The sequence below is a fragment of the Corvus cornix genome, chromosome 2 (genome assembly GCF_000738735.6).
Source record: "Corvus cornix cornix isolate S_Up_H32 chromosome 2, ASM73873v5, whole genome shotgun sequence".
NCBI classification, from domain to species: domain Eukaryota; kingdom Metazoa; phylum Chordata; class Aves; order Passeriformes; family Corvidae; genus Corvus; species Corvus cornix.
Genome location: NC_046333.1, coordinates 94,860,348 through 94,878,812, shown reverse-complemented (window position 1 = coordinate 94,878,812; position 18,465 = coordinate 94,860,348). Strand labels below are relative to the sequence as shown.

Genomic DNA, 18,465 nt, shown 5'->3' with positions numbered 1-18,465 from the left:
CATTAAACATCAAAGCATTTCTTTTAGCCCTTTTTCAGGAGTTTGTGGTCTGAGAGAATTAAAATAACCTGCAAATATGGATTTAATGTCTAAAATATTCTGACATTTTCAAATAAAAAACTAACAGTCGCTCAGGACCCCAACTGATAAATAATGGCTCTGCTGAAATGACAGACTTCTTGGAAAGAAACCAATTCTCTGATCATTGCACCCCTAGATATGAAACACCTCCTTACAAATTGTCTGAATATGAGCTCTGGTATCATTATATTTTGTCATTTTAATGCCTATTTGTGTATCTTCTTAATTTGCAATGACGTGCAATCAGCAACAAGTCCACTTTTCCTAATATTAATGTGGGCTTGTATTGCAGCTTATGTTTGCCGTGTCAGCCAACACTTACCCCTTCTCTTTACCCGTTTTTAAGAGGGGGCGAGAGGCAGGCTGGATTTACTGGGACAACGTGGTTTGTTGCTACATACAGTCCAATAATGTGACATTCCTTAAATACATAAAAATTCTGACAAATGTTGTGTTGGATTCCAGTGCTTCATTATAGGAATAGCAGCTAAGCCTCAAAATCTGTTGTTTTCTAAATATCTTCCCTACTTGGCTTTCCACTGTTAAAACAAAAGAAAACCAGTAAAATCTGCAATTCATATTTACCCTGAAAAATCACTAAAATTGAAGTTGATGTTCCCAGTAAATTCTTGGTCATAGTCCAGTTAAAATTTTAAGTTACAGTAGATTCACATTAGTTTAAATGACACTTGAACTTCTACACAGCTCAACATTAATTCATTATAGTTGAAATGGAAGAATCTTCAGTGGGTGAATCTTTTACAATCTGATTGAGGCTGTTACATTTTATAGGAGCCATTTTTCAAAGCAGTACTGACAGCACTCGAAGTTATTAAATTGCTGAATCAAAAGATGGACCTGCAATCGCATTTATGAACTGTGATGGAATAGCTGGGGTTGCACTGAGCTGAGGTTAAGATGTTGGTGTAGTTAAGCTTCATCACACCCCTCAATGACAGCAGTATTTACCCATGTAGTTTACTTTAATGGTCAGGAAGTGGCTTAACTCACCTCTGGATTCAAATAGATTAAGTAAGCAGTCAGAATGGCATAATTATCAGTGCTGCGAGGGATTCACCAGATAGCTCTTCACCCAGGAGACTTCCCATTCAATTGCACAGTAAAGACTGGAGTTGCATGGATTCACAGGCACGGCATTTATTTGAGGAGATGAAAACAGGGCGAATTTCCTTTTTATTTCCCTTCCCCAGCCCAGACCGATACACTGATGCTGCTTTCTGTACATAAATTATTATGATCTTAGGAGAAAGATGTCATGATTTTAGTGTGTGTGCATGTGAAAATTATGATTGTAGAGTTATTTTGATTTTGAAATCCAGTGGAAAATGCATGATTTGTGGAGTTATTTTGATTTTGTGCCACATCATTGCCGGCTCCTCTTTTATCTTGTCAACAAAGCAAGATTCCTGAGAGAACTACTTATACTCTATTATAAAATGTGGAGGAGCTAAGATAATTGTCATTTGATGTTGATTTCCCCTTCCTATTTTTCTGCTCCTTGGGGGGTCATGTGAATGTCAGTGCCTACAGAGAGCACAGGAAAAGTGGGAATAAGAACCAGTCGTACTACAGTAAGCTTACTTCTTGCTTATACCAGACAAAATGTACTTCAATTGCATGTGCCAGATTTTTATGCAGCATCACCTGGAAACACTCTAATGGTTTAAATCATTAATTTTCTTTTCCAAAGATAACCTGCCTTGCAAACTAGGAATAAGAAAGTTGTGTAACATCAGTTTAGACTTGTGCAGGTGATTTGCAGCATTTCAGCTTGACAAAATTACTTCTTTGTGCTTCACAGTACAATTCTCTACCAGAAGCTCTGTAATAGAAAAAAGGATAGGTGGATGGATGGATGGATGGATGGATACCAGTATAAGAGCTCACTCTTTAAATTATTGATGTTATTTTGGAATTTTAGCTTGATATGCACATTAACATAATCAAGTTGCTAGAATCTGCAAGGCACCAAGTACTCAGTCTTGGAGTAAATCAGCTTCTAAGTGTGAACTTACCTTTAAGCAAATGAGTCTGTTTCTTAGAGCCCATTTTAATTCTCTGTGGGATCAGGGTCTGACAGCTCTATGCTTTGAGTGAAAGAGCCCCTTTAGACCAGCTTTAGTATAATTTTCTTGGTCTCTTGAGTTCAATGAAGCACATTGTTCACTAGAACTGGCTTGGAAAGTACAGTGCTAGCCTGAAATTTCACTGTAAGTGTTGCCTTTTTTTCTTGCCTGTTTTTATCCCAAGCAAGCCATGGCATAGCTATTTGCGTTAGTGATAAGATGCTACACCTCTTATTCCAGAGATGGGATTTCAGTTTGTGTAGGTGAATTTAAACGGGAGTGTGGGTGTGGATAGTCTCAGCAGCACGGACTTCATCAGCCTTCCCAAGGTCCATCTATCATTAGACCCTCACCTCACCTCGTTTGCAATGTCCAGCACCCACTCTTCTCTCTGTGTGCCCTGGTTGTGTCCCAGAGCTTGCTCCCAGCACATGGAGGAGCTTCATGGGTGCTTCTGGATGGCAGTGCCATGGGGAGACAGCTATGGATAGAGCTGTCCTTCCATGAATGTCCACAAAGCTGGTCACAGGGTCCTCTCATTTATGTCTTCCCAAAAAGGCGCAGGCCCTGCTTGGAGGTTGATGGCCTTGACCATGTACAGCCTTGGGCACCATTTGCCTTGCCGAAGCTTTATTGTTAGTGGTGAGAATTGAGAATGAAACCTTCAATGACACAAAACCAAACTGGGTGGCACAGCAAGCAGTTGGAATATGGAGGTTACAGATATTACAGTTTGTTAATTGATTTAATGCAGAAATAATTTAAGATGTGTGTTTGGGGTTTCTCTGGATGAGATTTTATAGAATGTCCTGCTTGGGGTAAGAAAACTACTGAGTGTTTTCTCCAGGTAACTGGGCTAGTGACTGAGTCAGTCACATGTGCTGGAGAAGGTGCTGGATGGAAAAGGAAGGGGAAGACAATGTCATCAAAATGACAGCATGGCAATCACCTCACCAACAAAAGCAGGGTATTAAGAAGATCACAGGGTATTAAGAAGATCAGCCACAGTTTTTCACACCAAGATATGTTTAATGTAATATACAATCCTGAAATTCATTACTGAAGTACTGAAATATCACCGATAAGGTCTTCTATAACAGATGTGTTAATGTCTTTTAACTGTATACTGTATTTATCTGGGCTTCTTTTATACAGAATATTTTTAAAGACACATTTAAATTGTTAATAAGCTGCAGAATTGTTACACTCAGCAATTATTTCAACCTGTAAATATGTTATTTGGAAAACATGCAAATCGGTTTTGTTCATTTGCTTATTTTATCTATGTTTTCTGCCAATGAAATTTTAAAATTGTCAAGGAATTTTTTTCCATTTAAGCTACAATTTGTTAAAGTAATGAACTGATACTTGCCATGATACCACGTTAACAGCGTATTTTGTCTTGTAGGCATTGTGTCCAAGTCCTATGAGTGCCGGCTGAAGGGGCAAGGAGCAACTTTTGTGGAAACCACGAGCCCTTTTACCGCGGCAGCACTGGGAGAGGTTTCTCCAGTGAAGGAGAAGACCTTTCGGGGCAGCAGGAGACAGCCACAGTCGCCCGAAGAAGTTCAGCAGTTCATAATTATTCAAGGCTATGACGGCGACTTTGCCATCGACGCCTCCGTGGAAGAGACAGCAGCAGCCACCCTGCAGACGCTGGCAATGGCAGGGCAGATGGCCAGGGTGGTCCACATCACAGAAGATGGGCAAGTCATAGCCACAAACCAGAATGGCTCCCACGTGAGTAGTGTGGTTCCAGAGCAGATCCTGACGGAGCAGCTAGCAGATGGTGCCACACAGGTGGTGGTGGTTGAAGGAGCGGGAGCTGACATGGAGGAGGCTGTTCAAATAGACACAGTTCCTGACTCCAGTAGCACGGTACTGCAGCAGATAATACGGCAAGAAGTTTTAGATGCTTCTGAGGCTGCAGTCCATCCTCCAGAGTCCTCCTCAGCATTAGATGCCCTGCTTTGTGCTGTGACAGAGCTGGATGAAACGGAAAACAAATCTGGACTCCTTGACAGATGCAGGTCTGGTCACAAAGACTTCTTGCAAATGCCGAACCCAGAGGTGCCCAGCATTCCCAGTGATGCAGAGGGACAAGAAATACAAATGTTCCATGAAGTTCAGGAGACTCAGGAAGATACCAAACCTATGGAAGTAGTGACACGGGTCATGCACCCATCAGCTCTAATTGCATCTCAGGAGAGAGCTCAGGCTGCCTTCAAGAATGTGGTGCAAGGAGTGTTGCAGTTTGCTGTGTGTGACACGGCTGCGGCCGACCAGCTCATGAAAGAAGGTGTCACCCAGGTCATTGTAAATGAGGAAGGAACTGTGCATATGGTAGCTGGAGAAGGCTCTCAGATAATTATGCAGGAAGCTGGTAGCCACACGCTCAGTGTCCAGAGCGAACACGTGGATTTAGTGGAGTCGGATGGGGAAATATCACAGATTATTGTCAGTGAAGAATTAGTTCAAGCCATGGCTCAGGGTTCTGATGGTGACTTCTCTGAAGGTGCAACGCACTACATCGTCACAGAATTGCCACCAGACATGCAGGATGAGCCTGGTGTGTACTCACATGCTGTGATAGAGACAGCTGGGCCCCAAGACATTTTGCAGGCTGGTACTGCTATAAAAGCAGACACTGTAGCCCCTGATAGAGCAAGAGAACAATTAACAAGCATGGTCATTTATACAGAGGGTGGCTCACAGGTAATTCAAGGCCAGAGAGATTATAACAAAGTACAAGAAGCATGAAGAGCTTCACTCGTAGGCTGGGTGCAGAGCAGAGCTGGATATTACCAGAATCATGGAGGCACTGTATTCATGGAATGTTTTCTGTAAAGCCTTCTCAGTAGAACCTCCTCCTAGCCAGGTAACAAATCTGTACCCTGCTAACAGGAGTTCACTGAAGAGGATAATACAATTTCGTTACAATAGCTCTAAGAACTATTATATGGCATTATTATAAAACAAGAGTACTTGGGTACAAAACAGGATAAAAAGCCCCCCGCCCAAAGTAGGAATTGTTCTGTTCAGTGCTTTCTTTGTTGATTTTTTTTGTCTTAATATTGTTTTTTCTCAGGGTAATTCCCTGCCTTCTGTCGTTTTTGTATAACATAATCACAAGAGTAAAATAATTGCACTTACATGTACATTTTGTGAACAGATAAATATGCAAAAAAATACAAACCCCACAATAGCAAGGTGAACAGGTAAGCTTACATACAGTATTGGGTGCCCTTCTTCATTTTAAACTAGAACAGGTGTCATTTTGCTTTCTAAAATCTTACTTTAAAACATGCTTAGCTAAAAATATGTCATCAAAACAAGGATTTTTTTGCATCTAAAATGAAAGTTTTCATAGTACTTTACTCTTTCATAGTAACACATAAGACTTCCCCTAAAGAAGAGCTCTAAAAAGCTACACTTCAGAAAATCCTTGATTATACATATTCGGGAAGAAGAACTTGATGCCTGTAACTTCCACTTAATTTTAGATGAGAGTCCTACATAAGAAATGTGCATTTTTTGAAAAAAATATTGTCACTGTCAGTGTTTTGCTTTTCTTCTAAATAGTGCTTCATATAAATACCATTTTGCAGTTCATTTTGTGAGCTTCTTCTCAAATGTTAGGAGGATTTTTTAAGAAAATTCTGACATTGACATTAACAAGTAGGGGGGAAAAAAAGGTGACCTTGTATTTCTTGCTTAGTCCAGAATGTCAGTTATTTACTTGTGGATATACTGCAATTGTTCAATGCAAGTTCATGTTGAAAAGATTTGTTTCATGATAAAACTGCTTCTGTTTCTTTAGAAAAATTGTAAAATATAAACTGGCAAGGTTTGGGGATTTTTTTTTTTGTCTTTCAAATAAAATGTTAGCATTTAAATGAAGCATCATGATTTTTAATATTAAACAATAAACAGAACTGGCATTCAGCAGGAGCAAACGAATGCTATCTGTTATGTCTGTGCATTTTCTCTTTCCTCTTTTCCTTTCTCTAGCTTGCTAGATAGATAAAGATAAAAGAATCTAATTTCTGAAGTGTGCCTCATGCATGCTTAATATAATTGTCTAAGTGTTTAGGGTATAAGCCATGCTGACTCTAGAGATAACTCGGTTTCCTATCATGTTTAATATCTTAAAATTATCAACTGTAAGAAAGTTGGGGTGGGGTAAAACAATAGTTCCTTCCTGAAGCAACTGTTTAAAAATGTATTTTCTGATAGGGCTGCTGAGAAAAGGTGCTTCATTCTGGGGCTGTAAGATCCTGCTGCCTCTTCATCTCTTATTATTATTATTATTTTTCAAATTTTCCAGGAGTTGAGGTTGTGTCTTTGTCAACCCCCCAAAAAAGTAAATTTCAAGTTAGACATCAAGATTCATAATTAGGCGAGTTTGACTTGCTCATCTTTCTTAAAAGTGACAGGCTGTTCACTTACTCTTAAATACTGTCTTCAGCAAACAGTGACAGGATCAACTCCCGTTTGTTATCAGGAAAAAGGTGACCTTTACAAAATGATGGCCCTCTGCAAGACTCTCACAGATGTTCAAAAAACTGAATGTTTTTCAGTGGAAATATTTCTTCTTGATCATTTCTCCTGTTAACTGTAGCCCTGTGGTCTTGCAGCTTGGATGCTAATTCTTCGCTGTGCTTAGTCCTGTATGGCTAACCTTTCTGCTGCAGTACAGGGTGTTGACACTGACATGCTGCAGTTTACCATTTGTGATTTATTTAGGATAAATATGTCTCAGGTGGCATTTAATCCTTCATAAAACCAGTGTAGCCTGCAGTGTCAAACCAGCAATCACATTGTATGCACAATGAAAAGAGCAGACCTTTGCATAAAAAAAAGCCCCAGTGGTAGATGTTCCTGTGCTTGGGAGCACTGGAAAGGATTCACTAACCTACCATGTGCTGTAATTACCTGGGAGCACAGGTTAACGATACTTTTCTCTGAGTGCAGCCTGATCAGGAGAGCTAATATTTTCCTAGGGCCTTTTTTTTCTTCTTCTTCTTTTTAATGTGCACTTTAAAGTTAACTTATTAGTGCCCTACAAATGTAACATTAGAAATCAAGGGTGACATTCGTTCCTGTGCTGTCATCCTGCTTAAGGACTCCATGCACTGTCTCAACCCTGTGCTAAGATGCTCTCTGCCATACACTGAAAGTTGAGGCTGTGGCAGATCCCTTCCAGGGCCTAGGAAACATGTCTCTGGCATTTGTGTCCCCCCTGTGCCAGAGCTCCTGGCATTGTCCCATGTCATAATCTGGGAGGAGATGAGCTGGATTGTTCTATGGATCTTCCAAGCATTCCCATGCCTTCTGCCTTGGAGAGCAGGGAAGATTAGGCAGCAGAGGGAGGCACTTGGAGTAGAGCAGCACCTGAAAAGGCCCTGACCCTCTGAGAGCCATGCATGGTGCTGGTGAGGTGCCTGTGACATGTCCAGAAGCAGGCTCAGGAGCTGCGGCGGTCCTTTGCCACAGGCAGCATCCACTGTCAGAGCATCGCAGAACTTGTGTGGTGGATTTAGGAAGGTGCCCAGCCCAGGCAGCCGTTCACTACAAGTGGGTTTTGCTGTTTGGTTTGAATACCTTCAGTTGCCTGTCTCCAGGGGATTCAAGGGCTGTGCTGTAATGGAAGTGATTGTTGAGGGGGCAGTATTCCCATGTCAGTCAGTTGTCAGTCAGTCCCATGTTCTGATGTTCTGACTGCCAGAGCCATTGACTTAATTTTCTCTTTGTTATCCATTCTGAATAAGCCTTAATAAAGTTGGATTATACTGTGACAATGCCAAGCAGGTAAAAATGTAAGTATTTAAGAACCACTGAACTAGTATGCAGGGGGAAAATAAATAAATAATAAATAAATTTAAAACCAACCAAAACAAAAACAAAAATAAAACAAAACACCAAAAAACCCAAAAACAAAACCAAAACCAAACCAACCAAGCTAAAACAAACCCCACTAAAAGTCAACCAAAAATCCTAAGTGAAGACAGAGAAAGAAGAGGTATTTCCAGCAAGCAGTTTCACCTTCCATTTCTTAAGAGTCAGATACCCACCTCGTGAGGCAGTGTATCCTGGCCTCTGAATTTAGGCTCCATCTTTGGGGAAAAATGGGAGGTAAGAGATAGCTGGAAACTATATTTAGAGAAATATTTCCTATGACAAAAACAAAAGAAAAGAACCCAAAACCCAACACCACCTAAAGGGCCCACAGCAACATACCATTCTGCCTGACTCCCAGCTGCACTCTGCTGTGGAAGTGAGATGAGCCAGGGAGTTGATGTGCTGTGGTTATGCACATGTGGATTGTGCATAGTCCTGCAAGCACTGCTGTAATTTATAAATGCTGCTTTAATACCAGGAGTGTTAGCTCTAGATCCCAGAAGAAATACGTATGTGATTTTCGTGGACAGTGGATTCAGCTCATGTAAAAGCTTGTAGGAATCTCTGTGTTAAAAGTTCCTGTGCCTTGGGCTGGCCCTGAGCTGAACCTGTGCTTGAAATGCAGGTGAGTCCCCTTCAGAAAATCCTGGGGATTGAGAGATGGGGCTGGAGCTGCTGGCAGAGCAGTACAAGGAGCTGGTGGTGTGGTAGGCAGAGGCCTCGTAAAGCAACCTCTGGGGCTTTTCTCCAACTTTCCCTGCTCAGTAGGCTTCCTGAGCACAAAAGCTGTAAACAGAATAAAGAGAGAAGGGTGAAGACTGAAATTTGAAACTAAGTTAGTTCAAGTGAGAGGATTAAGTAACAGAAGAAAAGGTCATTCATTTGGCAAAACAAAGAAGAGCTGTGAGTTTTCACTTATTTTACTGAACAATATTAGCCTATAATTTAAGATAGCATGTGGCTCACTCAAACAGGCTACCCCCATTCTATCTTGTTGAAGAATACAATTCGTTTTCTGCTCCTCTAGGGTGATATCATTTTATATGAAGAAAAAAGTTAGCTCAGATGGCAGTTATATGTTTCGGAAGCACCTTCTAATCAGGGATTGGTGATTCATTATTAGCTTCAGCAGGCGATCCATCTGACATGTAAGGGGAAAAAATTAGCAGCTGTCACTGCATGATGAGTTAATTTCCTGATAGGCCTGACACTGAAAAGCCATTTGGAGACATGGAGATGGCTGATGAGAAAACCTGGTGCTGGTTTATAATTGGAGAGAAAGAAAGGGCAGAGAGGCAGAGGGAGATGGGGGAGGGACTGAGTCTGCTCTACAAGTGGGGATGGATGTTTGTGTATTTACTAAATCGACATCTCCACAATAACCTGCATCTCTGCACACACACCTGGGCGGGTAAGTGATAGAGACCGGGGCCTTTCATTTTCCTTCTGCCTCGTGTCATTATTTCCAGTCGTTTGTAATTAGTACTCCAGACGGTTTTGCGCTTACTCCAGCCCGGGTGTACAAGCACGCGATTGGGTTATCTCGCGGTGACATTGAAACCTGACATTTTAGAGGAAAAGGGAGAAAATGACGCTACTCCTTTAATGGTTCTCACTGCAATTTTCTTAATTGCAGCTTGAGATTTCAATCAATCATATAAAAATAAACTTATCTGAAACAAATATTGCTAAAACTTCCAAGAGCACAATTGTGAATGATGAGTGTTCAAAGAAGCCTCTTGTAGAGCATGAGGAAATATGCTCTTCAAAAGATGTAAGCACATGGCTCTCTGTTTATCCTTTTTAAGAATGGTAAATAAAACTACAGGGAAAAGGCATTTGAGACCAAATGCAGTCCACTGTGGAATCTGCCTTGTATGTGTAATTGGGACAGCAATGCAGGGTCCTTCATATGTATTAAATAAAGATGATAGGAAGCCCTCAACCTGGGACTAATTCCTCCAGTGGCTGCTTTAAAGGGATTTTTTTTTTTTTTTTTTTTTTTTTTTTTTGGCTATTTAAGTAAGGTATCTAATATGCCCAGAAAAGGAAGCCAGGCTTTTCTTTTAACTGGGGGGGGAAAAAAAAAAAACAAGAAAACCCACAATGAATACTTAAAGCTTTTATTTTTCAAAATGGCTGAGTATAATGAGATTTTCACCATCATCAGAAGACAATTTTTGACAGGGAAGAGGACAAGCCAGTAGCTTTCACCAACTCCACTTGTACAAAACCAGTTTTTGCCTTTTTCTGTTAGGACGTTCTTAAATGATGGCAAAGGATTTGGGAGCAGTGATGGAGACGCAAAGATCCACCGTAGACAGGTAGATCCAGCACGTATCATGCAATTGAAATTGATGTGTGTGTATACACAAGCCAGGATTATGTCCTGCGATGTAACAGGACACCTGACCTTGTTTAAAGCACATGCTTGTCTTCTGGCAGCAACACATTTATCAAGGCTACTTTGAACGACCAGTTGTACTGCGTAGTCCTGCCCTGGAGGTCAGCGTTAACTGAGAGCCATCGGGTTCTGGGAATTTCTGATGAGTAAGAATAGCAATCCCCTGGGCAGCAATAGATTAATTCTGGGGTGGCTTTTCTTACATGTTCCCCAAGCCTCTGATCACTCTTACTGCTTGGAATCCTCCTTTTGTACTACTTGGAATCCTCATTACTTACTGCAGCTTTTGCATGTCTTGATTCAGCTTCTCGGAGACCCGACCCACAGATTCCCATTGCCACTTTGTCATCTTTGGGAGCAAACCACCTGGTTATTCAGGGAGAAGAAGAACAGGTGATTAGTCAGTTGCCTCTGCTGGGATGCATCTCTTTGTATCTAAATAGCCATGAGCTTCAGGATCTGTGCAAGGCTCAGCAGATTTTGAAAGTAATCCAGCTCCTTGGGAGGTCTGGTTGGATAAGTGGAGTGTCACGAGGGTCCCCTGACATCTGGTCAGACAAAGGAGAAAAAATGATTGAGGAAATGCAAGGGAAGGAGTCAGAACCTTTGATTCTTGGTCTGCTAGGAACTGAGCTTGTTAAGGAGCTTCTGAGAGCAGAAATAGAACTGAATTTTCAGGAACACGTAACAAAGCCCCATACATCAGAGCTGAAAGACAAGGTGCAGATATAACAGATGTAATTGCAAAACCCAATGTGCCTTTCCAGTACATACTCAGAACCCAAATCCAAATCCCTTCCCCTCTCTGTTCTCTCCTTCTTCTCCACCAATGCCCAGGGTAGAGACAGGCAACTTGGTGACAAATTCCACTGACCCTGTGGTGCCATGCAGAACACAGCATCGGGTATGGAGATTTGGCCATAGCAAATGCTGTAGGTGCTCCAGGTCAGGAGTGGTCTTCTAACACCTCCTAATTCCCACGAGGGGAGACACCCACAGAGAAGACTTGACTCATCCAGATATGGAGGGTCACCAGGGGAAGGAAAGGACTAGTTTCTGTGGCAAATAAAGTCCTTGCTAGCAGATGTCTTACTCTGAGAGAGTTTCAGGACGTTCCCCCAAATCCTGCTAAGCTTCTTCTATCTGCCAATGTGTTCCTCTGTCGCCGGGGGTGTAGAACAGGTTTGTGTTTTCTGCTCAGCATATGGTGGTGATTGCTGGTGTTTGGTAGCTGTGAAATCCAGATGCCCAGCTCCAGGAGGATTTTTCCTGCTAGGGACATCTGGCCATCCTCTCGGCCTTACTCTTTCTTCTCTTCATTTTTGCTTGGAGTCTGTAAGCTTTACCTATGAATTTGCAGAGCAGATAATTCAGCTGATTTATTCTTGTGCTTTAATTCAAGGTTAAGATGGAAAAAGCTGGAGTTGTGTTTGTACCTGAGGACCCAGACAGGGACATGTATATCCCCAGACAACTGCCTGCTCCTGCCAGGGCAGCAGAGAGGTTGGTACTGCGGTGCCACACTGAACAGACGTAATGGCACTGTTGGCTGGCAGCAGCTTGGTGGGGATGGCAGGTGAAGGGAAACCTAGAAGGATGCATCCAAACACCAGGATGGCTGGTTGCTTTGGCTCAGAGCAGCTAGGCACCATGTGGGGCATTTCTGCTCAGACTCCTGCCTCAAATCCATATGCAAGCTATGATGATAAAATTCAGGGACAGATGGTACTGTAGATATTTAAAGCAAATGGAAGCAGAACTTTCCAGGAGCATTTCTGTTTGGTAGCTTGGATCCCCAAGAGAAATGCTGAGTGACCTGTGAGAGTCTCTAGACCCCCTGACTTCTTTCTATTTTCCAGGTAAAGGGCTGGTTCTAACAGGAACAGAGTAGCTGCATATCTGGTCATCCTGTGGGTGGACCATTCTGCTACAAAAAGTGTCTTGCTGGCCTGTGATATGATCTGTGGGAGATCAATGATGTGGACAAAAGCCTGCTGCCAAGGAGCAGGAGCCAAGTCTTAGGGACCATGCCTGTTGGAGTCAGCAAGAGAAGATAATAAACCCTTTTGCTCTTGCAGTCTGTTGGCATCTAACTCCAAGACTCAATAGACAAAGCACCAATGTGACAGAAACTCTTACCAGTCTGCTCTTCTGCCCTGGGTGCTGGGTTTGGTCCTCTTGTCCCCATTTGCTGGGCCTCCCTACTAGAGACCTAAAATGGCCCTTTTCCAGTAGTGAGTTCTCAAAGCCCCTGCAGAGAATCAGGGATCCATTTCTTCTCCTCTGTTCTTGTAAGGTGGGTTAATAACTCAGCTCCTGCTCCCTCACTCGACACTCAGCAGCAGGAGTCAGGCCCCTCTCCCAGCAGCCCAGCCATGGTTCATCTATAGCATGGGAGTGACTGCACTCCAGCAGTGCAGGGGATGAGCTCTGCCGTGCCACAGATGGGTGCAGGGGCTCACTCAAGAGCTTTACAGCTTTTCAGTCATGTGTCTGTGTGGTTTACTGGGTGGCCCCATGCCTGGTTTATTGAGTGCTGTTGAAAGCCTGCTCCAGAGGCAGGATGAGTCATTTTCTATGGTCATTTCTTCTGGTACTTGTCACTCTGGTGTCTGAGTGCTTCCCAAGCCATCACGGCTTTGTCCTCCTTTAGCCCCACTAAGGTATGAGGAAATGTTTCTCTTCTTTCACAGATGGAGAGCTAAGGAGTACAGAGAAAGGTCTCCAACCATTTGTGGGGCCTCATTTGAATTAACACAGACATTAACTTTCTAAGGCTTAGGTAAATATGGAGACATTTCCTGGTGTGTTACTATCATAACACCTTTCTAGTGGAAGGAGTCCTTCTAGTGGAAGGTGTATCTGCCTGTGCCAGGGGCTTGGAAATAGTTGATGTTTAAAATCCCTTTCAACCTAAATATGATTCTCTGATTCCAATGGCCTTTGGTGTCTCTCGCTGTGAGCATGCTCAGTGTTCCCACAAACCAGACACCAGGGGCTGATGTGGGCACTGGGTAGAAGCAGCATTTCTTTGTTTTCACTGCTGTGCCACATCTCTTCTTGTTGGCCCCTGACTGCTCTTGTTTGGAGTTTTGGGGGTTCCTGCTGCAGATAGCTAATAGCAAATTTCCATTTCTGCAGATGGAGCCTGGAGCTTATATGGCTGTTATACGTACAGGCAACAATACTGCATGGGGTTTTCTCTACTGTAGGAGCTGGCACAAAGGGAAGAGCCAGGCTTTGAGTGCTCCTGCAAGGAGATCCTTAACTCACCTTCCAGCCATAGCTGCTCACCTAACACACTCACCCAGCCATGCAGTAGAGAGCTGCCCCATCGGGCAAGTGGCAGCTCACAGGGCCTGTTTTGCCTGCACTCCCAAGGAGATGAGCACAGCTCCCTGCAGGAATAGCTGGTGATGAGGAGTCATCTGCTTGCACAGCACTCTGGGTGTTAATTCAACATGAAACCCCCAGTTCTGCTGTGCCAGACAAGGCATGTGTGGGAGATCTGGTTTCTTCATCCAAGCAGCTTTCTAAGAAAGCCCCTTTGATAATCAGTCTGAAAGATTGCTGAAGTGAAAATTAAACCACTCTAAATGCTGTTATGGAAACATACCCATCACAAGCAAGAGCTGGATTTCTGCAGTTGCCACACAGTAAACAGATGAGGCTCAGCTCTGATGTCAGACCAGCTTTACCTTGTGCATGTCCTTCGACGTCTGGTTTTCCAGTTATGAACGGCAGTAATTGTGATCAATCAGGCTTTATGCTCGCTACCCACAGGCTGTTTATTAATGAATCTGCATCCCATCTTCATTTTTTTCACAATCTCATCAAATCTGTTCCAGATCCTGTTTACATCAAATTTTGTCTGCAGCACGCTTCTATAATGTCATCCAATTTGGAATTCCTGATTCTGCACCAGTTCCTCAGACCAGGTCCTCAGTATACCAAAGAACAACACGTTCCTGAAATAAAAGAAAAATGAAAACATGACAGCTTGCAAAAAAGTGCAAAGAAAAGCCATTGATTTCTAACTGATACCATCCTTCCAGGGTATAGACAGACAATTTTTTCAAAATCCTTTCTCTGTGTCTGTGTCTGTATGTGTGTGTATGTTTAACAGCTAGAATTGCCTTCCTGTGGATGCTTTAAAAAACATCAGGTACTTTTCTCCTTAGCAGTGTACGTTTTCTGTTTGGGCACATGGGTTTTATGAATATTTGGCTTGACTTGCTAAAGACATCAATTTGACGTGTTGCAATGTGTTATAAATGCCTCAGATCAGATGCAGAACAGGGAGAAAAAAGCTTTAGAATAAAAGTTTATTAAAAACACATACATAGAGTCTATTCTAAACAGAAAAAAAAAAAAAAAACAAAAAACAAAACAAGAAAAAACCAACGAATGTTCCCCTGTTGCATCAATGCCAGAACATTATGTTTGCAAATAAGAATTTAGCACTACAAAGACAATGCCCTAGATTAACTAAGATCCCATTTCACAAAACCCTATGGCAATAGTCTGCAACATCAGTCACAGGAGAAGATATAACACAGATGCATTTGTGCCCTCATGCAGCTGAACTGAAACAAAACAAAGAGTGAATTAGGCTGAATATCTTACTGTGTGCAACGTATTGTACAACAAGGCACCTTTGGGAATGTGTCACAGGGTTTGGTAAATTGAAAACAAAATAAACAGATCTATGGGAATAAATAACATCATATTAGATGTCTGCTGCATGTAGACTATATTAGCTTCCAGTCACAATCCGGCTTCAGTTTTCCCACTAGTTTTCAAAGCCTGTGAAAAGCAGATGATCTGAAACCTCTGCAAAGAGAGGGGGGTAGGGGCAGAGGGAGGAACACTGTGCTGGTTCTCCTGCACATGCACACCCATGCACACACACACCTCCTGCCCTTCTCTCACTTTAACACAATTTCAGCCAGATGAGGAGAGGCCGTGTGTCCCTTGCTGCTTTGGACACACGAGTCAGTTTTGCCATTTCTGGATCAGGGCATGGAGCGAAAGCATTTTCCCCCACACTCTGGTCTCCCCTCACTGCTCAGCTAAGGTGAGAGCACTGGCAACCCAGTTCACCTTCAGCCCAAAGAGCTCCATTACCATGGCCGACATCACTCCATGAGGTCCTGAGACCCCTGCCAAAAGGGGTTTGATGTGTCCAGGAGGAGGAACAAGAGATTCACAGGGCACCTGACCCTGATGTAGCCATGACACACATGACTTCAGGGGCAGTTGTGGAGACCCAAGAGAGGCAGGTGCTTTGCTGAGTCCCATCTCTAATTACAACCAAATTTAGTTAATGTATTAAAAGCACTTTTTTTAGTGCTCAGCCATATGGGGTCAAGGTCTGCTTCCAAGTACGTGGGTAAAACCCCACTGATCTCAGGGAGATTGCTTTCATGAACTGAACTTAAAAGATCAGGCCATATTTATCCAGCAAAAGCTCCAGCTAATTCATTTTCTCTCATTTTCTCTCTCTCCTTCTGTTTTGCTTAGCTTATAGCTGAGTAAAAGGAGCACATATCTTGGAGATAGCTTTTTAAATATAAAATTCTCTTTATAACCCCAGAGCAATATGTCATTCTGCGATTACAAAAAAATGTACTCTTCCCAAAGAAAATCCTTCTGAAGCAAACATTGGCTTTATCCTGTCTGAGATCTAAGCACCAGCCTTTGAATTCATGTATATTAGAAATAGGCAAAGATCTGCAACAGAGCAAAACTGTGGCCTCCAAATTGTCATTATTCCAGTCAAAAGCCTATTTCTTCCCTTTAAGAAGCAGCAATGGGCCTTGAGATGAAATGCAAAAAATAACAAGGGACACAGAGAGAAAATGATATTTTTATAACTTTTTAGTCTGAACACTCTCAGGAGAAGAAGCAGTTTGATGAAGAAGTTGGGGAGAATTTTAACATTCAGGTAATTGATATTCTTGTCTCTGCCAACTAAACTCCTTCTGGCTTAGGGAAAGATCAGGTCTGCCTTCCCTCTCCACAGATGTGAGCTCAGGTCCAGGGGGCTGCCGATGCCTCGCATGGCCCTGCTGGGCTCTGGCCAGCTGACATCCTTATCACTTTTATTTCTTTCCATCTCCACTTGTAAGAGGTTGTTTGAAGGATGCTGTTTTTCAGGTTTGCCCAGGGGTGTGCTTTCTATAGGCGTTAAGGCAGCTGGTTTTTGTTATCTAACTTTGGAAATGTATTTCTCACAAGGAGGAACATAACAGAGGGTTTCTTTCTGGCCAGCCTTGGAGATATTTGCGCTCTTGTTCATATAAATCTGAAGTTCCCTCCACTCAGAAACTGAAGGGCCTGTATCTGACCTTATCTGCAGATCAATACATTCCCCTTTGGATTCCTGAATGCATTCAAGCATTTTTAATTTGATTTCTTTATTCACACAGACACAACAAGGGGAGAGAAGGATGGAGCTGACAGGTCTCATAATCAGCTCTCATCTTCTTTCGCCAATGTGTCAAAATTGCATTTCCATAATTCCTTTCATTATTATTTTACCTGTTCTCTCCCAAGGCTCATGCTGGTGTGGTGAACAAGAACCAGATTCAGGAATGAAGCTGGGACATGCACTATGGCCATGAGTGCTGCTGCTAAAGCCAAGGTACTTGTTCAGAGACTTGCAGACAGCTCAAGTGCTCTGTGGGGCTGGGTTTCATCACACTGAGCTTTCACCTTAGCCTTTAGACAATCACCAGAGATAGGTGGATAGCGGAGATGGAACGTTGGAATCCCTCAGTTGGGAGGAGGAGGAAAGCCTAGGTCTTCCCACTTCTGGTCTACATGCTGCCTGTTGCCAATTATAACTTTCCATGCTCCTGATCCTGCGTCCTGCACTTTCTCTGTGTCATGACCACATTTATGGCAGCAGCCTGCTCCTGTGACTCATGGAATAGCACATGGCATTATGGTGTTACGCAGGACTTGGCCTGTGTGTTTCTGCTTAACCCCTAGATGGACCCTGGTTTGGATAGTGGGAAGGAGGTAGGAGCTCCTGCTTTGAGGATCAGAGGCCTGCCCCAGGGAGTGGGGGACTGCTCATCCATCTCTCCTCTTTTATTCTGAGTCCTCCCATCCAAAGGTTGCGAACTCATCCTGACGTGACTTGTTCAAGGCAGCACCAGGAGTGGGTGATGGCCCCATGGCCAGAAAAGCAGAAGGGAGACCGCAGGGAGTGGCTGCTGCAGACAGTGCCCACTGCCAGGATGCAGGAGCTGCCTGCCTGGAACTGGCGGCTGGGAGGAGCTCTCCCACAGCCACCCCTGGTCTCCCCAGACTCGTGTGCTTTGCTGCAGTTTTGGGGACAGAGCTATCACACTTGGCTTTTCTCCTTCCTGCAGCTAAGAAGGGTGTGAGGTCTGCAGCAAAACTCTGGGGCTGAGAGTGAAACAACCCCCAGTAAGGGGAGCTGGGGAGCTTGTATTTTAGCTTCCTGGAGACCGAAGTGTGTGAGGGCAGGAGGGAAGGTTGTGCCAGGGGAAACCTGTGTCCTGGGAGGGAATAATGCCTACCGTTTATGTGGACAGCACTGCTCTAGAGCACCATTACACACATCAGGCATGGGCTTTTAATATTCCCTGCCTGGGTGAGTGTGAGCTGCTTCCTTAGTACGTCCATGAGAAGGAAGTGCAAATAAATCCCATGCATTTTTGCCTGCTTCATGACTGCGGATCAGCTGAAAGGGTGTCTGGGGACCATCTCTGCAAACTTCATCAGCAGTGCCCTCAGGGCTGTCCTGCTGGACAGTGTGACAGAGACGTGGTCCCTGGCAGAGTGCTGTGGTCTTGGCTCCTTGCCGAGGGTCCTGACGTACCATGAGATGTGTCACTCTGTGGAGCAGTGGCACACGCAGTGGGTGACACAAGTCTCTCCACAGCCACTTTGCTCCTTTATACCAGTCTCGGTGAGGATGGTGTAATGTGAATGTACTCGTGATCTGGAAGACATGCT

General features: G+C 43.4%; 1 protein-coding gene across 1 annotated transcript in view; it reads left to right on the top strand.

The window, feature by feature from the left end:
- Window positions 1-6,128, top strand: part of ZNF407 (zinc finger protein 407) — a gene marked incomplete at its 5' end in the record, with an annotated part of 336,571 nt that extends 330,443 nt beyond the window's left edge. Inside the window, one exon of the mRNA XM_039569547.1 lies at window positions 3,577-6,128. Within this exon, the coding sequence (XP_039425481.1) occupies window positions 3,577-4,928 (1,352 nt within the window). The remainder of the gene's footprint in view (window positions 1-3,576) is intronic.
- Between the last annotated feature and the right edge of the window lie 12,337 nt (window positions 6,129-18,465).